The 22743-nt window shown below is 47.5% G+C and overlaps 1 protein-coding gene across 4 annotated transcripts in view; it reads right to left on the bottom strand.

The window, feature by feature from the left end:
• The window catches only part of Gpat4 (Glycerol-3-phosphate acyltransferase 4), a 69749-nt gene that overhangs the window by 7684 nt on the left and 39322 nt on the right, over positions 1-22743 (bottom strand). For 2 of the 4 annotated variants that reach the window (XM_076187528.1, XM_076187518.1), the window contains 4 exons: positions 9421-9546; positions 8206-8340; positions 6847-7083; positions 1964-2056 (listed from right to left, as the gene is read on the bottom strand). In XM_076187528.1, the coding sequence (XP_076043643.1) occupies positions 1964-2056; positions 6847-7083; positions 8206-8340; positions 9421-9546 (591 nt within the window). Of the gene's footprint in view, positions 1-1963; positions 2057-2236; positions 2471-6846; positions 7084-8205; positions 8341-9420; positions 9547-22743 lie in introns of all 4 variants that reach the window. The other 2 variants (XM_076187522.1, XM_076187532.1) reach the window with 2 other exon arrangements.

The raw sequence follows: 22743 nt of genomic DNA, 5'->3' as shown, positions 1-22743 counted from the left end.
GGAAAGGCATAAAAACACTCCCACCCATTTCATCCCTAAATACCCTCCACACCCCTCCCACCCTTCCTCTCATCTGAGCACCTCCTGGATGACGGGTCATCCCTGCACCCTGCCCACCGCCCTGGGTCAGAAGCAGTGTCGCAAGACACAGCACATCCACAGCAAGGCCGCTTCATTTAATCGGCGACCCCCCCTCTCCGTCCCCCTTTGCATATAAGGCGAGGACGGGGAGAAATCCCTTCGGGCTGCGTCAAAATTTACTCACACATACTACCCCCCCCCCCGCCCATTCCTCCTCATGCAGTCACAACATCATCCATATACAACCATTCTCCACTCACCTCTGTCTTCCGTCCTCTCCCTTCCTTCCTCAACAGACATTCCCCTCTTCCCCAAAGCCCCCTTCACCCCATCCATCCACCTCATGTTCACTCCCTCCACATCTGCCTTCCATACCTCTTTTACTAGTCTTTCTTCACTCATTCTTTCCATGTGTCCAAACCATCCTAATATTCTTTCATCAACCCTATCTACCAAATCCTTTTTTACCCCTGTTCTCCTCCTCACCTCCTCATTTCTCACTCTATCCAGCCTAGTAACCCCCACCATACTTCTCAGACACCTCATCTCAAACACATTCAAACTCCTTCTCTCTTCTTCTCTTATGTTCCACGTTTCTGCCCCATACAGTGCTGTTGGCACAATCACTCCTTCATACAGTCTCCTCTTCGCATCCATTCCCAAATGTCTATTCCTCATTACACTCTTTAAACCACCAAGGCATTTACTCGCTTCTCTCAATCTACATTCTACCTCCACCTTCACTCCACCTTTTCCTGCTACACTTGCACCCAAGTATCTTAAACTATCCACTTCCTCCAGTCACTCTCCCTTAATGTTCACTTCCAGTCTACTGCCACTTTCACCCCTTGTACATCTCATCACCTTACTTTTACCCACATTTATCTTTAGCTTTCTTCTATCACATACTCTCCCAAACTCTGCCACCAGCTTCCTCAATCCCTCCTCTGATCCTGCCACAAGCGCAGTGTCGTCCGCAAACAACAGCTGGCTCACCTCCCACTTTTCTCCATTTTCTTTAACCATCTCCAATCCCTGACTCACTACCCTAGCATTCACCTCTCGCACCACTCCATCCATGTATAAGTTGAACAGCCAGGGCGACATAACGCATCCTTGACGAAGTCCCACCTTTACTTCAAACCACTCACTCTCTCCATTTCTAATCCTAACACATGCTCTACTACTCTCATAGAAACTCTTGACAGCTCCCAAAAGCTTTCCTCCTATCCCATAAATCTGCATAACCTCCCACAGTGCCTTTCTGTCTACCCTATCATAAGCTTTTTCCAGATCCATATAAGCCCAAAAAACATCCTTCCCCTTTCCTATAGCTTTCTCACATATCTGTCTTACCACAAAGATCTGATCTACACACCCTCTACCCGTCCTAAATCCACACTGTTCCTCACCAATTACTCCTTCTGTTCCTCTCCTAATCCTCTCAATTAAGATCCTCCCATAAGCCTTCCCTACTACACTCAACAGGCTAATCCCTCTGAAATTACTACATTCACACTTGTCCCCTTTTCCCTTGTAAAGAGGAACTATACAGGCACTACTCCAGTCCTCCGGTACTCTACCCTCTCTCCAGCAAACATTAAATAACCTCACCAACCAGTCCACCATCACTGAACCTCCCTTTTTCAGACATTCTGCATGACATCCATCCAGACCAGGTGCCTTACCTGCTTTCATCATCTTTACAACTGCCTTCACCTCATCCTTCCTTATTTCTCCTCCATTCTCCTCACTCATCACTCATTTTCTTCGCATTTCCCACTGCAGCTATCTTTCCTTCCCTATCTTCCTTCACATTCAGCAACTCCCTAAAATATTCTCCCATATATTAGTGCTAACTATATACAAATTTTACTCGTACCTTTGCTTCACACCTCTCAAACCAGATGTGCGCCGATGCCCTGGACAACGCCCGCTGGAAAATGCCCAGGAATCCTCCATGCCTTTGTCCAACCTAAAAAGACATTAACCAAATCACAACTAGACATCTGAAGAGTTGCATGAAGTATTTCAATTTATCTCTCAGAACATGTATCAAAAACTATGTCAAGTAAGCCAAGAAGATTAAACAAAACACAATTGGTAAACTGTAGCATCCACTAAAAACTCCCCCCCACAATTACAAAATACATACCAGATCATACGTATTGTCACAGGCGAGAACTAGAACGTCAATGGGGGTTGTGTGGTTGGCCACACAGATTCCACCCTCTGGAACATTTTCTCGGTTGTGGTACGTGCAAACAAGAGACAAAGCCCCACTAAGAAACTCAAAGCAGAACATGGACACCTTTTTGTTGATGGTCTTCTTTACCGGGCTGTCTGGTAGGCAGCCCACAATGTAGGTGCACACTACAAGAACCAACATCTGCAACAATTCAGGAGTAACCCCACATTTAGCTCCTCTTGCACACCAAGAAATAGTACACACACTAATGGTGAACCCCACAAATATAACTTACTCTAAGGGAGACAACAGCCAGACAAACACAGATCTATTTAACTGGATACTACCACATAGACAAATGCATAAAAAAAAAAAAAAAAAAAAAAAAATGTAAGCCATATTCTCATGGTTGGAACATGATTCCATGATGCATCCAAGGTGCAATGCCTATTCTCAACAGTCTCAATTTGCCATGAACACATTCTGTCCAAGATCTGAACCCATACAAATAAAATTTCGCATTTAAATATATATATACACATGTATGTGTATATATATTTACCTCACCAGGCCACATGAAGAATTGTCACCCCAGAACACCCACATGAAGAATTGTCACCCCATAAGATTCCACTAGAAGAATTGTCACCCCAGTACACCGAATATCAACAGTGGAGTAAAGACTAGGTTAAGTTAGGTTAGGTTAGGCTAGGCTAGGATAGGCTAGGCTAGGCTAGGCTAGGATAGGCTAGGCTAGGTTAGGTTAGGTTAGGCTAGGCTAGGTTAGGTTAGGTTAGGTTAGGTTAGGCTAGGTTAGGTTAGGTTAGGTTAAGTTGAATGGGGGTTATGCTTATTGTCATCACCTTATACAACTGAAGAATTGTCACCCTAGGATGACCCACATGAAGAATTGTCACCCTAGGATGGCCCACATGAAGAATTGTCACCCTAGGATGGCCCACATGAAGAATTGTCACCCTGTCGAAGTCTAGGGTGACAATTCTTCAAGTGATCCACCTAAACATATTCACTTAACTGTAATATACTGGAAAGAAGCTAAACTTGTGGGGTCCTGTTATTTTCTACAATTATTATACATAGTTTTTAATTCATACATACATACATACATATACCAAGGTCTTTTCCCCCTTACAAGGGAGGTAGCCAAACTCAAAGGCATAAATCCACTCCCACCCATTTCATCCCCACACACTCCACTCCCATTCACCACCCTTCCCTCTCTCTTTTCTTGGCTCCTCCTGGATGACAGGTCATCCCTGCATCTTGCCCACTGCCCTGGATCAGAAGCAATGTAGCAAGACACAGCACACCACAGCAAGGCTGCTTCATTAAATCAGTAACCACCCCTCTCCATCCTCTCATGTAGAAAAAGAGAGGACGAGGAGAAATCCCTTCAGGTTGCGTCAAAAAAATAATTCACACACCCCCTCTACCCCCTATCCCCCAACCACTCCCATGCATCACATCATCATCCATACACAACTCTTCTCCATTCACTCCTTCCTTCCTCAACAGTCATTCCCCTCTTTACCAATGCCCCTTTTATTCCATCCATCCATCTCATCCTTGGTCGCCCCCTCATGTTCACTCCCTCCACCTATGCCTTCCACACCTCTTTTACTAATCTTTCTTCATTCATTCTTTCCATGTGTCCAAACCATTCCAATACTCTCTCATCAACCATATCTCACAATTCCCTTTCAACCTCTGCTCTCCTCCTCATCTCTTCGTTTCTCACTCTATCCAACCTAGTAACCCCTACCATACTTCTCAGACATTTCATCTCGTACACACTTAGACTTCCTCTCTTATGTTCCATGTTTCTGCCCCAGAACTTCATTAGGTGGCAAACCTTCCTTAAACCCACTTGAGAAATCTACACCCATACAAGTCAAACAAGTTCAACAAATATGGCATTTTCAAGGGTGCCTATCATATAGTTATGAATGTAAATAAATTTCAAGAGGTTCTTGAAAGGTATACAAATACAGCACAAAAGTTTACATTAAAGACACAACTCTGCATATTCAAACACCACAGATACATTAACATATCAACTAAAAGTATAATTAAGGAACCAAAAGCAATTCATCCCATATGAAGAAAAAGACTAAAATTACCAACATTTCACACTTCTCTCCATAGTCAATGTCAATCTCTACCCCTTCACAATTGTGATGTACTCTATATGGGCATTCTCTGTGAGATAAAAAAAAAAATAATAATAATAAAAAAGTATCACCCTTATCTCTCCTATTTTGCTGAAATTTGGATTATGTATAGCTTTAGAGCTTTATACACATTCTTGAAATTTTAAGGGCAATCTGAACAACTGTTCTGGAGATAAGACTTCATAATATTTTGAGCTCACATGAGAGGTCACTAACATTTGGCAACCAATAGCTAAGAGGAGATTGTATGAAGGAATGATTGTGCCAACACCACTGTATGGGGCAGAAACATGGAACATAAGAGAGGAAGAGAGGAAGAGTTTAAACCTGTATGAGATGAGGTACCTGAGAAATATGATAGGGGTTATTAGACTGGATAGAGTGAGAAATGAGGAGGTGAGGAGGAGAACGGGGTTGGAAAGGGAATTGGGAGATAGGGTTGATGAAAGAGTATTGGGATGGTTTGGACACATGGAAAGAATGAGTGAAGAAAGATTAGTAAAAGAGGTGTGGAAGGCAGAGGTGGAAGAAGTGAACATGAGGGAGCGACCAAGGATGAGATGGATGGATGGGGTAAAAGGGGCATTGGGAAAGAGGGGAATGTCTGTTGAGGAAGGAAGGGAGAAGACAGAAAATAGGGGTGAATAGAGAACGGTTGTGTATGGATGATGCTGTGATGTATGAAAGGGAGTGGGTGGGGTATGGGGGATGAGGGAGTATGCGTGAAAAAATCATTTGATGTAACCCGAAGGGATTTCTCCATGTCTTCTCTTTTTCTGCATGAGGGGACAGAGAAGGGGGTTGCCAATATAATGAAGCAGCCTTGCTGTGGATGTGCTGTGTTTTATGACACTGCTTCTGGCCAAGGGCAGTGGGCAAGATGTAGGGATGAGCCGTCATCCGGGAGGAGCCAAGATAAGAGGGAGGGAGGGGGGTGAATGGGAGTAAAGTATGCTGTGGATGAAATAGATTTTATGCCTTTGTTTTTTGGGTACCTCCCTTGTACAGGGGAAAAAAGCCTTTGGTGTATATGTATCAAATAAATTTTTTTACTAAACTAATTTATGTTTGTTGTAATTATGCTTATGCAATATATAATGCTTATGCTTGTATGCAATTTGTAAATACATGGTGTTCATTTACAAGTTTTTTATTAAGATAAAGGTAATCAATTAGATTAGGAGCTTAGTGTGAAAAATAAGTACAGTTGACGGACAACGTATAAATATGGTGCTCATTTATTTTTTAATTATATGAAAAATACTATCATAAACAAACTTTTATATTTATTCTAATAGCCAAAGCTTATGCCTTCATTTTTCTCATCTATATATATATATATATATATATATATATATATATATATATATAAAAATATATATATATATATATATATATATATATATATTTTTTTTCAATTTTGATACCCCAGGGGTCAAATCTTGACCTCAAATTTTTGCTAAAGTGGGATTTTTTATTTTTCAACCTAGAGTTCTAAAACTCTGATATTTGGATTCCTTGTCTTTTTCTGATTCTAAATATATTATATATATATACATCTATATAACTATGACTTTTATTACCCTATTTATTGGTCACTAATTGTTAGTGACCTCTCATATAACCTCAAAATATCTGAAGTCATATCTCCTGAACATTTGTTTGGATTGACCTTAAAATTTAAGAAATGTGTTTAGAGCCCTAAAAATACCTATAAACCAAAATTCACCAAAATCGGAGAGATGTGGGTGTTAGGCACTAGTTGATCCGACAGAGAACACCCCATATAATTTATTCTGACCATTTAAAATTTTATTCTGTTTTACAGAAATTGATATAGTGATTATTCTAATCAGATCCTTTGCAAAGATAAAAGAGTAAATGGATTTTACTCTGGCTAATGTCAGATGATTCTATTAAGATTAACCTCTTCAATACAAGTCAAATATTTGCATACACACGAGGTTGCCTGATGTACGATGATGCATCACAATACATGTATTACAAAATATCAAGTTACTGCTATGATATTCATTCTCTTTCACCCTGAATGAATATAACATCACAAAAAACATGAGCAACCCTGTTCACTGAATACAGGGGTCACTCAACTACAACTACAAAGTAAATATAATCAGGAAGCAGACACCTCATATACCCAACTTGTGGCTCACGACACACACATACGCATCTTCCTATTCAAGAGGTTAAGAGACATTACCACAGCAAGGGGATCAAGAAGTGACCATTTAGCACATCCACATCAGAATTCCCATACATATCAAAGGGCTTTTCCCTCCTTATAATGGAAGCAGTAGTCTGTCAAAACATACCCATGAGTGAACCACACAAATGACTCCCAAATAACCAATTGAATCAACTAACAAAAGAGTAGCAGCCGTCGCACGACAAGACTACACAGTCAATGGGCGAGGTGTGATTGGCAACACAGATGCCATCCGAGTGTGGTCGGTTATGGCGGTTATGATACGTGACCACCCCAGAAAAGCCCCGCGCCAAAATGCGGAACGTCATGAGGAAGACTCGCTTGTTCATCCATCTCTTGAAGGGCCCATCAGGGAACAACCCAATAACGATGGTCATGATGACCATAACGCCAATCTGTTGTACACACATTAATAATGCAGATACATTTCAATTAATACACTTTGAAATAAAAGTAGTTTAACATCTCTGTTGCAGTGACATACTCTACCTTCTTATTCCAGTTGTTGAAAGGGCCTTTGGTGTATATAATGATTTGGTTTAATGTCAGAAACCCCCCCCTGTTAGGAGGCTATGACAGTGTCCCTTACAGAGGACTTTGTAGCGTGGAATTTAATTGGTTTTGAACAGTCAACAACTCGACCTTCATCATTACTTGCAGCGATGGTCGAGATGATGACAGTTCGAACCCTGCTCGGGGGCGAGTTGAACTACAGGCATGGTTCATTAAATTCCACATTACAAAGTCCACTGTCAGGGGCACCACCCTAGCCTCCCAGTTGAAGGCAAGTGTGTGACGTTAAACCAAATCACCATCATACACACCAAAGGCACTTTCCCTCTTACAAGGGGGGTGACCATGTCAAAGCACACTTTATACACATTATAACCTAATTAATGCCCCTCCCGTTTCAGTATGTCATGAATAAAGGATTATCCCTTTCCCCAGCCACAATGAACCTGAGATGACCCTTCACAATACAAAACTTTTTTTTAATCAACCACTGGGCTCATGGCCTTCTATGAGACATACAGTGCCTTATCTCTCTTTAACCTTTTTTCAGGCAAAATAACTACCTTTATGATTTTATTTAAACCAATGCCAGTAATTCAGTTTTCACAGAAAATTCTGGGCCCTTATTGAAAGATAAAAAGTTATCTCAAATAACCCTTTTAGTCCCAATAGCCACTTTAATATGTGGTTGAATAGACTATTATTTGTGTATGATAAAAGTGTGTGCTTCTATATGGTCTTCCTCCTTTTAAAGGGTGGACAGGATCTTTGGTAAATAGCTAATTTATCAATCAGACAATTTCTTTTAGTTTACAAAAACACTTGAGTCTCATAGGATTACAAACCCTCCAAAAAAATTTCAACTCATAGCAGTTACTGATTTCTGTCCAAATACCCGACTAATCTATTCAGCTTACAAGAACCCTCTGAGCCTCAGTGGATTGAAAGGAAGTTATATTACCTTCCTGACAAGAATACAATGAGTGAAGCAATTGCCAACTTACCCCAAAGAGCAGTATAGTAATGCGAAGTGGCAGGAGGAGGAAGTACCGCACCAGAAATCCCACAACCCAAAAGATTGTAAGTCGCACGCTGATGAACTCGTAATGGCAGTTGGTGCGGGTGAGAAGATTCCATGACTGAAAGAAACCACATGTTAAGAATATCTGCAATGTGACACTTCAAGATGTACACAAGAGTTCTTGTGTTCAAACATTTAATGTTAATAAACTAGTTTGGCTGTAGTGTACACAGCATCAATTGAAATAATACTATACAAAGGAAAATGGACACAAGTTCCATATTAAGATTTACATATATGTAAAATGTAAAATTTATGCAAAATAACTTGTTCTTTGTCAATTTTTCTTCTCCTGAACCATTTTCTTAGGTCAGTAAAAAGATTAATAAATAAAACAAACTGTATGTTTTCATCAGAATGACTAAGTGACAGGTGAAATATCGAGCAAATATGTCTACAGAAGGCACTGTATAGTATCAATTACTCAAAATACATTAGAAACAGAAAAACAAATACATTTAGAAATTAAAGATATAGACTGAGTTGGAAACGTACATGAATTTGAGTCTAGGTAGGTTAGAAAATTAGAGAATAGGAGATGGGACCCAATGAGCATTGTTCTTTTCCTGTATACTACAATTAGGTAAATACACACGCACATTGATACTCTAATCCACCCAAGACTGGAATATGCATCAGTAGTATGGTCCCCACACAGAGTGAAGGATATAAGCAAGATTGAGAGATAAAGCACACGAGAGAGACTAAAAGCACTGGGTCTGCCAACTTTGGAAGATTGAAGAGAAAGAGTTGATAAGATTACAGTATTATGGTCACTAAAGGGGATATATTGCACTGACAGAGGAGATCTCAGATTAAAGATGGAAGGGATTTAAGAGGTCATGGGAGCATATTAAGACTACACGTCTAAAAAAATTGAAGAAATGCAGTTTTCCATATAGATGCATAAACACCTGGAATAGCTTAGGAAGTGATATAGCCCAAGATCAAACAATACCCAAATTCAAATCTAAATATGATAATTGGAAATCAAGGATATAGATTAAGTTGGAACTGTACATGAAATTGAGTCTAGGTAGGATAAATAATAATTAGAGAATAGGAAACAAGCATTGCTCCTTTTCCTGTATACTACAATTAGGTAAATACATAACCACAGCAGAAATGTAATAAGTACCGTAAGTTCTTCAGCTGAGAAACGTTTCGTGACTTCATCATCCACAATGGCCTCCATGCCAGCACTGATGTAATCCAAACAGTCACCCAACTCGAACTCATGTTTGTTGGCCACTTCATCATCATCCTGTAACAAAAATAAACATCAATATGACCTCAATAAAGTACAAGCATCTAACATCTTTGTATAAAATTTCACAATGTTACTGATACAACCACATGTTAATACTGAACAACTGTACTTGTTCAAGCAACTCGAATCGTTCAAAATCATTGACAAAAAATAATGTTAACTATAAGATAATATCCTATATATCATCACCCATCGGGGATCTATGACAGGTACCTGCGAGATGAATGTCAGAAAGACTCGTTTCCCAGTTCCCTGTCTTTAGAACCCATCGACACTCAACTCCAAAGTGATGTACAGTCCTGAGAGGCAGACACAGTCTCCTGACTGGGCTCATGATCTAAAACCTTTGACTGTATTTCCTCCTTTTCGCATAACATCTAAAAAAAATGGCAACTGTTCCCCTCCGAATACTATGAGTTGGTGACACAGAAACATTCCCACACTAACAACACATAGAACTGTCCAACATTTCTTCCCAGAGAGATCAATGTGGGGGCTTTGAGATTATTACCAGCTACTGTGGGGCTCCAGGTTTCCAGTAAGTGAAACTTTTAGCAATAATAATTATAATTATCATCAATCTCATCAATGATAAAAAATCCAAAACACAATTTATTGCACAAACAATGCAGAAACTTATACTATCACTACTACTATCCATATTTCTATAACCAATATTTGAACAAGTACACGGTACACAAATAAATAATTATTAGAGTATGAATAAATAAAAAAATAATAGAATAAATCAATAAACAAAATAATTACATAAATCATTAGTAAGAATAAAGAAAATAAATAACAGAATAAATTACAGAGGATTACAAATAAATAAATCGATAAACAAAATCATTATATAAATGAAATAAGAATCCTCACTCCTTTTTTTCTTCACACTTCATTCATTCACTTCACTCCTTCCTGCCTTAACAATATGAAAATATGTAAAAGCTTAAGAGAACCCTTAATGGCCCAATGCAGGACCACATGCTGATCCCCTGGTGCATAGGCACAATTCAGCCTTTTTACCTCGGTCCAGCAGTCAATTCTGGCTAGGTAAAATTGGACATTTGGTGCAAAGTGCTTGTAGCATTTTGGGTGTGTGGTTTTGAATGTTATCCAATAACACACTGATAGTCACCAATATACAGTTCCATATACACCACAATTTCAGACACCTACATTATCTTTACCTAAATATATCCTTCTAATAACTCACAAAATCCAGTGACCTCATCTGTATCCACTCCTACCATCTACACAATCTTCCATATTCAGACACCCAAAACAACCTTACCCACATTCACCCATCTAATAATACAAATAATATATATAATAGAAGAAGAAGAAGAAGAAGAAGAAGAAGAAGAAGAAGAAGAAGAAGAAGAAGAAGAAGATAATGAAGAAGAAGAAGAAGAAGAAGAAGAAGAAGAAGAAGAAGAAGAAGAAGAAGAAGAAGAAGAAGAAGAAGAAGAAGAAGAAGAAGAAGAAGTGAAGAAGAAGAAGAAGAAGAAGAAGAAGAAGAAGAAGAAGAAGAAGAAGAAGAAGAAGAAGAAGAAGAAGAAGAAGAAGAAGAAGAAGAAGAAGAAGAAGAAGAAGAAGAAGAAGAAGAAGAAGAAGAAGAAGAAGAAGAAGAAGAAGAAGAAGAAGAAGAAGAAGAAGAAGAAGAAGAAGAAGAAGAAGAAGAAGGACAAAAAAAAATACCCACCTAATAATACTAAAAAAAAAATAATAATAATAATAAATACTTACCCACCTAAATCCCCATACAACCTACCATGCCCACAGCCACCCACATCAACCTCATCCACTATTACCTACCCACCCTCCCTCATCCACAAAATCCATGTTCACCGACACAACCCTATTCATCTATCTTCCACTACCATCCACATCCAGCCAACTTAGCTGTGCTTTGGAAGCAACACATCTGACCTGAAAAGGTTCTCAAGGACCTCTGCCCTCCTCCTCCTCTTCCTTCTCCCTCCTCCTCCTCCATACATTTAGGAGTCGCCCTCGAACACCTGCTCCTCCCACTTCGAGGCCCTCTTCATGGCGCGGCCGGCAGTCTGGTGCATTCATCCCCCTCCTCCTCCTCCTCCTCTTCTTCCTCTTCCTCTTCCTCCTCCTCCTCCACCTTCAGCGAGGCTCGTCACTGCCTCAACAGTTGCTTTACATTGAACGTTGCCTGACTCATCCCCCACCCCCTCCCCCGCTCCCCGCTGGGCCGCCTCCTCCTCCTCCTCCTCCTCCTCCTCCTCCTCCACCACCACCTCTACCGTCCTCGCCAAAAGCGCTGCTTTTATCGGGGAAGGGGAAGGGGATAAGGAATGAGAAAGGCAACAGGGAAAGAGGAAGGGGATGGGGACGGGGAAAGGGTATGGGGAAAGGGGACGGGGAAATGGAAGGGGAAGGGAAAGGGAAAGAGAAGGGGAAGGGGAGAGGAAAGGGGAGAGGAAAGGGGAGAGGGAAGGGGAGAGGAAAGGGGAGAGGAAAGGGGAGAGGGAAGGGGAGAGGAAAGGGGAGAGGGAAGGGGAGAGGAAAGGGGCGAGGGAAGGGGAAAGAAAGGGGAGAAATAAGGAGGAAAATAAGGGGAGAAGGAAGGTGAAAGGGGAAAAGAAGGGGAGAAGGAAGGTGAAAGGGGAAATGGAAGGGGAGAAGGAGGGTGAAAGGGGAAATGGAAGGGGAGAAGGAGGGTGAAAGGGGAAATGGAAGGGGAAGAAAGGGGAAACGAAGGGGAGAAGGAAGGGGAAGGGGAAGGAATAAGGAAGGGGGAAGGGGAAAGGAGAAGGAAAGGGAGTGAGGAAGGGAAAGGGAGTGAGGAAGAGAAAGGGGAAGGGGAAAGGGTATAAGGGAAGGAGAAAGGTGAAGGAGGGTGGGAAAGGGGGTGGAATGGGGGGAAGGGGGATGGCGAAGGGGACAGAGGAGACAGGAAAAGGGAAAGGGAAGGCCATAGGGAAGGGGGGTAAGGTGAGGGAAAGAGAGGGGTATAGGTAAGGGGGATAGAGTGGGGAATGGGAAGGGGGACAGGGAAAGAGAAAGGAAAGATGATGGGGAAAGGGGAAGACTGAGGGGAAGGGGGAGGAGAGAGAGGGAAAGTAGGGAGGAGAGGGAGGGGAAGTGGAAAGGGGAGGTGGAAGAGGGAATGGGGAGGGTAAGAGGAAGGGGAAGGGACAGGGGGAGAAGGCTAACGATGACGTCACCAATACCAATGACGTCAATGATGACTCACTGATAGCGATGACGCCGCCTATGATGACATGTCTATGACGTCATTATTTACGACGATGTCACCAATAATAAGAGATGAGAACAAGAACGAAGAGACAAACGATAGACCAGACGAGGACGAAGACAAACGAGGACGAGAATGCAAAGGGGTCGAGAACCATGTCGAGGACAGCAAGGATATTCCCGCAGAGGAATGAAATATTAAATATAAATTTAAAAAAATCAAAATCAAAATATTAAACTAAATTAAATTGAACAGGACGAGATAATGAACGAGAGTGAGGTCGAGACCGTGATGCGAGGACGAAGACGAGATCGAGAACGAGGACCTGAACTTGGGAGAGACAGCGAGGCCAGGCAAAGAAGGCGATGACGTCATCGAGGACACAATTCATCAAACCTGGAAACCCGAGCTGCAAAAGAAACCCCACGAGCGAGACCACGAGATCAATATCAGCGAGAACGATGACAGGCAAGGACGAGATCGATATGGCCAAGAAGAAGACCACCACGAGGTCGATGGCGAGGACCACGAGGTCAGGGAACTGAGAGGGGGGAGGGGGAGGGGAGGGCAATATGAAGATATAACGGAAACTGAGAGGTAAGGAGGAAAGAGGAGGGAGGAGGGAGGCAGGGAGAAGGAAAGAGAGGGGACGGATGAAGGAGGAGAGAGGGAGGTAGGGAAGAGAGAGAGGGAGGGAGAGAGAGAGGGAGAGTGGGAGGGAGAGAGAGAGAGAGAGAGAGAGAGAGAGAGAGAGAGAGAGAGAGAGAGAGAGAGAGGGAGAGGGAGAGGGAGAGAGAGAGAGAGAGAGAGAGAGAGAGAGAGAGAGGAGGGATGAAGGAGGAGAGAGGGAAGGAGGAAGGAAGGAGGGAGAGAGGAGGGATGAGGGATGAGAGAGGAGGGATGAGGGAAGAGGGAAGAGGAAGGGAGGAGGGAGGAGGGAGGAGAGAGGAGGGAGAATGGAGGGAGGGAGAGAGGAGAGATAAAGGAGAAAAGGAGAGAGAGAGGGAGGGAGGGAGGGAGGAAGGGAGGAGGGCGGGATGAGGGGAGGAGGGCGGGATGAGGGAAGGATGGGGAGGAGGGAGGGAAGGATAGGGACGAGGGAGGAGAGAGAGGAGGGAGGAGAGAGGACGGAGGAGAGAGGAGGGAGGAGAGAGAGGACGGAGGAGAGAGGAGGGAGGAGAGAGAGGACGGAGGAGAGAGGAGGGAGGAGAGAGAGGACGGAGGAGAGAGGAGGGAGGAGAGAAGGAGGAGGAGGAGAGAGGAGGGAGGAGGGAGGAGAGAGGAGGGAGAATGGATGGAGGGAGAGAGGAGGAGGCAGAGAGGAGAGATAAAGGAGATAAAGGAGAGAGAGAGGGAGGGAGGAAGGGAGGGAGGAAGGGAGGGAGGGCGGGGGGAAGGGAGGAGGGCGGGATGAAGGGAGGAGGGCGGGATGAAGGAAGGAGGCGGGCGGGAGGAGGGCGGGATGAGGGAAGGATGGGGAGGAGGGCGGGATGAGGGAAGGATGGGGGAGGAGGGAGGCGTGAAGGAGGGACGAGGGAGGAGTGAAGGAGGAGAGAGGAGGGAGGAGAGAGGAGGGAGGAGAGAGGAGGGAAGAGAGAGGAGGGAGGAGGGAGGAGAGAGGAGGGAGGAGGGAGGAGAGAGGAGGGAGGAGGGAGGAGAGAGGAGGGAGGAGAGAGGAGGGAGGAGGGAGGAGAGAGGAGGGAGGAGAGAGGAGGGAGAAGAGAGGAGGAACCTGGAGGAGGGAGGAGAGAGGAGGGAGGAGGAGAGGGAGAGAGGGAGGGAGGAGGGAGGAATGGGGGAGGAGAGAGGAGGGAGGAATGGGGGAGGAGAGAGGAGGGAGGAATGGGGGAGGAGGGAGGAATGGGGGAGGAGGGAGGAATGGGGGAGGAGGGAGGAATGGGGGAGGAGGGAGGAATGGGGGAGGAGGGAGGAATGGGGGAGGAGGGAGGAATGGGGGAGGAGGGAGGAATGGGGGAGGAGGGAGGAATGGGGGGAGGAAGGAGGGTGAGATGAGGGAGTAGGGGGTGGGGGAGATCGGTGGAGGGGGGAAGGGAGTTGGGGTAAATGGGGGTGGGGTGGGGACCAATTTCATCATCCGTCAATGGAGCCGACAGTTCTCTTACATATTTCTTACTTCCTCGCGGCTGCTGCTGCTCCTCCTCCTTTCTCCCTCCTCCTCCTCCTCCCTCCTCCTCCTCCTCCTCCGGGAACTTTTGATCTCCCGAGGTCTCCTCCTTGCAGCCTGAAGGTTCAATCCATTTCGATGGACGCATCGACAACCCACCCTTCTCATTCCAAACCGCTCTCGGCAACACTGCTCTACTCCGGCAATGAGTTCCTCTGTGCGTGTCACGTGACACCTGAGGAGCAATCCCAGAACATAAAAATAGAGGAGACTGCAAGAGGCCATAAGGCCTACACTAGGGAGTTCCATGTCCCTTACCACTTATCTCCATCCTTAAAATCATCTGATCTTCTCTTAAGTCACTAAGTCTATTCCATTCGTCAACCACTGTCTATTTCCTTCTTAGACCTAAATTGATCAAATTTAAAAACTAATTCCTACGAGTCCTGCTCTGCTGTCTTAATATGATGACCTTGCCTGCAACACTCGTTAAAACCCTTGACCCATTAGAATACCTCAAGTAAATCACCCGTACTCTTCGTCTGGTTTGATACCAAGTACCAAGTCTTCCCAGCGGTACCCCAATACTTCTCCGAAAGCTCTTGGTACTGAAGAACGTCGAGACGCCTCGTGGACCTCGTTTGGTATGCTTGGGGGACTCCGCTAGGGATGCCGGGAGTGGGTTGTGCCCAAGTGGGTCGTAGTACTTCTACATTTGGGATTCTAGGGAGCGGTAGGCTGGGTCGGTTAGATTAGGGAGTATTATTGCTCCCTCTCTCCATCTGTTACTTGTGTTAGTTTTACCGTTGTGGCTACAGACCAATAAGCTTGATGAGAGAGGGAGTCCCAAGCTATGTGTAAGAAGGGCAAAGTATATTTAGCGCGCCTTTCCTCGTCCCTTCTCCCCATGTGAAATGAATAGGGTGGATCCTGAAAAGGGCTGCTCAGACATGCAGGCCGCTGCCGAGCACCCAACACAGGGTGACCAGTGGGCCTGCCCCCTCCCCCCGCCCACGTGGGGCTTTGTGACCACTGGGGGATTCCACAGGTGATCGTCATCTGCCTCCCCCCCACCGTCACGCACCATCGCTGGTGGGATTTTTTGTTAATAAAGAAAACGAAATGTCTGATAGAAGGTGAGGTGCCTACTACGCCAGGAGGCGCTGAGTAGCTGCGGCCGAAGCAGTCACCTCTTTCCCTAAGCGCCTGGACTCTCGGGGCAGGTAACAGTCAATCCTGGGGATAAAGATAGGAGTGCAGGATTCGAACCCACAACTAAGTGAATACAAAACCAGCACGCTTCCGATACCGCCACAGTGACTGAATATGCTGCCTGTGTGTGTGTGTGTGTGTGTGTGTGTGTGTGTGTGTGTGTGTGTGTGTGTGTGTGTGTGTGTGTGTGTGTGTGTGTGTGTGTGTCGCTACTTCACACTTCATCGAGGTGGCGAGGTAGCAGTCGATTCATGAAGGGTAATTTTAATTGCCATGCAACGCACGTGGTGAAGTCGGTAACTCTCACTTCGAAGAAATGACCTCCACCAACACTCGTGATCAAGATCTTCTATCCAATCCAACTCTGTGTGTGTGTGTGTGTGTGTGTGTGTGTGTGTGTGTGTGTGTGTGTGTGTGTGTGTGTGTGTGTGTGTGTGTGTGTGTGTGTGTGTGTGTGTGTGTGTGTGTGTGTGTGTGTGTGTGTGTGAGTGAGTGAGTGAGTGTGTGAGTGTGTGTGTGTGAGAGAGAGAGATTCACCATGGTCTTGGATCACGTGTTGGACTAGTGATCGACAGCTATTTCCCTCTCGGAAGAGAGCTCAGAGCTCACATATGACCGATCTATGGGTAATGCTGTGACCTTACACGCACACATCGCCCCCAACACCCCGCCTACGAGAATTGGAGTAACAACCCGCAGCGCAGCAATACTGAAATAATTTCAGTCCTGGGCGGGATTCGAACCCGGACCTCCGTAGTGGCAGCCGGGAACTCTAACCACTGTGTGTGTGTGTGTGTGTGTGTGTGTGTGTGTGTGTGTGTGTGTGTGTGTGTGTGTGTGTGTGTGTGTGTGTGTGTGTGTGTGTGTGTACTCGTACACAGCTAAATCGAAAAATGGGCGTCAGGGCGGGCGTGAACCTGGGGCCCTGCAATCCAAAGCCAGCGCTCCACCCACACCCAAACACTCAAGGACCACCTCTTGGAGCTCTTCCTCAAGTATGTACCACTTGACGAGGGCGAAGGTCCACCTCCACCCCCTCCCCCTCCACCCCCCACGTCCCTAAACGATCTTTTCAACTCTGGTTCGGTAACCCTTACCGTCGTGGGGTTCGGGCTTGCACGCACGAACGCACGCACGCACACGCAAGCGCGGCACTGTCAACTGGCACTATCCAATGTGTCGGCCGTTCTTGTGAAAGATGCTCCACTTGTGCAATCACAGTTATCTGCCCCCAGTAAGACGCTTCTTGTGATTATGCCCTGACTTGAGAGGGGGGGGGAGGGGAAAGGGGGAGGAGAAGGGGAGGGGGGAAGGAGAGGGGGAAGGAAAGAGGGAAAAAGAAGACGGGGGAAAGGGAAGGGAGGAAGGGAAGGGAGAAAGGGAAGGGAGAAAGGGAAGGGGGGAAGGGAAGGGGGGAAGGGAAGGGGGAAGAGAAGGGGGGAAGAGAAGGGAGAAAGGGAAGGGAGAAATGGAAGGGAGAAATGGAAGGGGGAAAGGAAAGGGGAAAGGGAAGGTGGAAGGGAAGGGAGAAAGGAAAGGGGAAAGGGAAGGGGGAAGGGAAGGGGGAAGGGAAGGTGGAAGGGAAGGGGGAAGGGAAGGGGGAAGGGAAGGAGGAAGGGAAGGGGGAAGGGAAGGGGGAAGGGGAAGGGAGGAGGAAGGGAGGGGAAAGGGAAGGGGGAGACAAACGAAGGGGAGCGGCAAAAGTAAATAGAAGAGAGGGAAAAGAGGAAACTGAAAAGAGGAAAAGAGAGGAAAAGAGAAAAGAGAGAAAAGAGAAAGGAAAGGAAAAAAGAAAAGAAGAAAATAGAGGAAGAGAGAAAAAGAGGAAAAGAGAGGAAAAGAGAAAAGAGAGGAGACGGAAAAGAGAAGAAACTGAAAAGAGAAGAAAGGTATACAGCCTAACCCCGAGAGACATACTTTATTCAGGCAAACTAGACGATTCTATTCAGCCCAGATTCGAACTCGGGACCAGCGTCACATCTACGTCACATCCTGCCGAGCCTCCGTGACGTCCCCATCACGGTGACGCTCTGATTCAAATCTTTTATTCCAAGTGACGTCACACGTTTCGCCTTGGCACCCAGGGTGTGACGTCACGCAATGGAGACATATGACGTCATGATCGACAGCTAATGATTCAATTCTGGTTAAGTTTTTTATGGTTTTATTAAGGGTGTCGCCGGATTGAGTGTGGCAATATGTACAATCGTACAGATTAGACGGACGGATGAATGAATGGAAGGATGGATGGATGGATGGAAAGATGGAGGGCTAAGAGGACGGGCGATTGATCCCAGGACTCGGACAGTCTGTCCCCAAGGCGAGATTCACAGCGAAACAAACAAACACACACACACACACACACACACACACGGGTTGCTAGTTTGGTAGAGTTGAGGCTGCCCACACTATAGTACAGAGTACGCGCCTCGCTTAGGGCATGACAAAAATCCACTCAAGCTTTTACTGTCTCCCTTGGACAAGGGAATGTGTGTGTGTGTTTGTGTGTGTTTGTGTGTGTGTGTTTGTGTGTGTGTGTGTGTGTGTGTGTGTGTGTGTGTGTGTGTGTGTGTGTGTGTGTGTGTGTGTGTGTGTGTGTGTGTGTGTGTGTGTGTGTGTGTGTGTGTGTGTGTGTGTGTGTGTGTGTGTGTGTGTGTGAAGTCATAGTATTTACCTATGGAGCAGACAATATGCGAGCTTTCAGCTCTCATGAGGAGAAATGCCAATACAGTTTATCTATATTACGCATGCGCACACACACACCACGAGAGAGAGAGAGAGAGAGAGAGAGAGAGAGAGAGAGAGAGAGAGAGAGAGAGAGAGAGAGAGAGAGAGAGAGAGAGAGAGCGAGCATCTGCACTTTGTCGCCAGTGAGGCAAGATGAACAGACGCAGCAGCTCTGTCGAAGACGAGAGGAGAGGAGAGGAAGAGAGGAGGAGAGGGAGAGGAGGAGAGGAGGAGAGGAGGAGAGGATGTAGTACTTGCTCGCCTCCGCCCAGACTTCGCTCGAGTGGGTATTCCCGCCTGCAACCAACCGGTGAAAGCCAAAGGTCGACCTCGACCTTCTCCTCCTTCAGGAAACGTCGCTGAAATGGCACCAGACCGTCAAGGAGCACCAGACCCGAGGCTCGTTTCACACGTATCGACTTTTCGCCGTGCGTCGTCCACGACATAACGCCGTGGGTGTCCATGGACGCTTTCACACGTCATGACCACGTGTAAAAGCGTCCATTGGTGATTTGAGAGTCGTGCCGTGGACGGCGCACGGCGAAAAGTCGACACGTGTGAAACGAGCCTTAGTAGCTGCCACTAACTTCCTAGCTGCGATGACGGCTGAATAAAAATGCTTGGCCTTGGATTAAACACATTTTCCCCCATTTTCTAACACCTGTAGCGTGACGGACGCCATATATATATATATATATATATATATATATATATATATATATATATATATATATATATATATATATATATATATATATAACGGGTCACAACGGTATCTCGTGGCTTCCCCCAACAAATGACACAGGAACCAGTAGGTTGTCACACGACACGGGAGTTTCGAGTGTCAGCGTGGCGTTAAGCTGACACCGAGGATCGGTTGCCGGTTGACGATGGGGTTCCGGTCCGGTACGGTCCTCCAGCGCTTCTATCTCGATTGAGATTATCACATAAATTCTGAAAAATCGAATCTTCAAACCCTACAGTCCTGTGACCCCAGCCGGCCGGGGTCTGGGCCGGGTGGGGTCCAGTTCAACACGGGGTCCACCTCGCCCCACCCATAGTTCACATAATAAAATCATCCGAAGTTCTACACCAGAATAAAATACATAAAGTTCGCTGAAAAATTAAGTGAATTTTCCAAAATCCTATGTTAAAGTAAGGACGTCTATTCCTCCGATTGTATTTCGTACTGTATAATACATTTCCATTGTGGAAATACAAAATACAATCATCAAGTTGCATAGAACATAACAATATTGTGTATATTTTCAAGACGCAACTTGAGGGGAGACGGTCCCCTCCGACGTCCCTGAGGAGCATTTTGTCGACTTTCTTTTAGATGACGTAGTCTCAAACCTTCGACTTTATTGTTTGTAATGGAAGTTTTAAACAGAGTAGCCTTTCGTCACCTCTTGGTGTTCCCTCTACCCGCTAAAGAGCCAATATCTCTCTCTCTCTCTCTCTCTCTCTCTCTCTCTCTCTCTCTCTCTCTCTCTCAGCACTCGCCAGACGATTTTAATCATCTCGAAGAAACGAAATGCTTCAAGACTTTTGCACGAAACTGTATCTCCGCAGGACTTTGTGATCCGACAACGCCTTCCGGAGGCGGTGGGGGGAGGGGGAGGGGGTTTAATAAGGTGGGCTGGGTGGCTGCAGGCGCCGGGTGGCTGCAGGTGCCTGGGTGATTGGAGGTAGCTGAGGGGGGTTTGGTGGTGGGTGTGATGGGTTTGGTGGTGGCTGAGGGGGGCTTGGTAATAGCTGCCGGGGGTTTGATAGTGGCTGAGGGGGGCCTGGTGGTGGCTGAGGAGGGCTTGGTGGTGGCTGAGGAGGGCTTGGTGGTGGCTGAGGAGGGCTTGGTGGTGGCTGAGGAGGGCTTGGTGGTGGCTGAGGAGGGCTTGGTGGTGGCTGAGGGCGGCTTGGTGGTGGCTGAGGGCGGCTTGGTGGTGGCTGAGGGCGGCTTGGTGGTGGCTGAGGGGGTCTTGGTGGTGGCCGAGGCGGGCTTGGTGGTGGCTGAGGAGGGCTTGGTGGTGGCTGAGGGGGGCTTGGTGGTGGCTGAGGGCGGCTTGGTGGTGGCTGAGGGGGTCTTGGTGGTAGCTGAGGGCGGCTTGGTGGTGGCTGAGGGCGGCTTGGTGGTGGCTGAGGGCGGCTTGGTGGTGGCTGAGGGCGGCTTGGTGGTGGCTGAGGGGGGCTTGGTGGTGGCTGAGGGCGGCTTGGTGGTGGCTGAGGGCGGCTTGGTGGTGGCTGAGGGCGGCTTGGTGGTGGCTGAGGGGGGCTTGGTGGTGGCTGAGGGGGGCTTGGTGGTGGCTGAGGGGGGCTTGGTGGTGGCTGAGGGGGGCTTGGTGGTGGCTGAGGGGGGCTTGGTGGTGGCTGAGGGGGGCTTGGTGGTGGCTGAGGGGGGCTTGGTGGTGGCTGAGGGGGTCTTGGTTGTGGCTGAGGGGGTCTTTGTGGTGGCTGAGGGGGCTTGGTGGTGGCTGAGGGGGGCTTGGTGGTGGCTGAGGGGGGCTTGGTGGTGGCTGAGGGGGGGCTTGGTGGTGGCTGAGGGGGGGCTTGGTGGTGGCTGAGGGGGGGCTTGGTGGTGGCTGAGTGGGGCTTGGTGGTGGTGGCTGAGGGAGGGCGCGGATTGGTGGTGGCTGAGGGCGGCTTGGTGGTAGCTGAGGGCGGCTTGGTGGTGGCTGAGGGCGGCTTGGTGGTGGCTGAGGGCGGCTTGGTGGTGGCTGAGGGGGGCTTGGTGGTGGCTGAGGGGGGCTTGGTGGTAGCTGAGGGCGGCTTGGTGGTGGCTGAGGGCGGCTTGGTGGTGGCTGAGGGGGGCTTGGTGGTGGCTGAGGGGGGCTTGGTGGTGGCTGAGGGGGGCTTGGTGGTGGCTGAGGGGGGCTTGGTGGTGGCTGAGGGGGGCTTGGTGGTGGCTGAGGGGGGCTTGGTGGTGGCTGAGGGCGGCTTGGTGGTGGCTGAGGGCGGCTTGGTGGTGGCTGAGGGGGTCTTGGTGGTGGCTGAGGGCGGCTTGGTGGTAGCTGCGGGCGGCTTGGTGGTGGCTGAGGGCGGCTTGGTGGTGGCTGAGGGCGGCTTGGTGGTGGCTGAGGGGGGCTTGGTGGTGGCTGAGGGGATTGAGAAGGGCTTGGTGGTGGCTCGAGGGGATTGAGAAGGGCTTGGTGGTGGCTCGAGGGGATTGAGAAGGGCTTGCTGGTGGCTCGAGGGGATTGAGAAGGGCTTGCTGGTGGCTCGAGGGGATTGAGAAGGGCTTGCTGGTGGCTGAGAAGGGGCTTGCTGGTGGCTCGAGGGGATTGAGAAGGGCTTGCTGGTGGCTGAGAAGGGCTTGCTGGTGGCTGAGGAGTTTGGTGGTGGCTAAGGGGGATTTGATGATAGCTGAGGGGGGCTTGGTGATAGCTGCCGGGGGCTTGGTGGTGGCTGAAGGGGATTGAAGAGAGCTTAATGGTGTCTGAGGGGGGCTTGGTGGTGTCTGAGGGGGGCTTGGTGGTGTCTGAGGGGGGCTTGGTGGTGTCTGAGGGGGGCTTGGTGGGGTCTGAGGGGGGCTTGGTGGTGTCTGAGGGGGGCTTGGTGGTGTCTGAGGGGGGCTTGGTGGTGTCTGAGGGGGGCTTGGTGGTGTCTGAGGGGGGCTTGGTGGTGTCTGAGGGGGGCTTGGTGGTGTCTGAGGGGGGCTTGGTGGTGTCTGAGGGGGGGCCTGATGATGGCTGAGGGGGGCTTGATGATGGCTGAGGGGGGCTTGATGATGGCTGAGGGGGGGCGGCTTGGTGGTGGCTGAGGGGGGCTGAGGGGGACTGAGTAGAGCTTGGTGGTGGCTGAGGGGGGCTGAGGAGAACTTGGTGGTGGCTGAGGAGAGCTCGGTGGTGGCTGACGAGGGCTGAGGAGAGCTTGGTGGTGGCTGAGGGGGGCTGAG

The sequence above is a fragment of the Oratosquilla oratoria genome, chromosome 1 (genome assembly GCF_046742065.1).
Source record: "Oratosquilla oratoria isolate Oo_2021 chromosome 1, ASM4674206v1, whole genome shotgun sequence".
Lineage (NCBI taxonomy): Eukaryota > Metazoa > Arthropoda > Malacostraca > Stomatopoda > Squillidae > Oratosquilla > Oratosquilla oratoria.
This window is presented reverse-complemented; position numbering and strand designations above follow the sequence as displayed.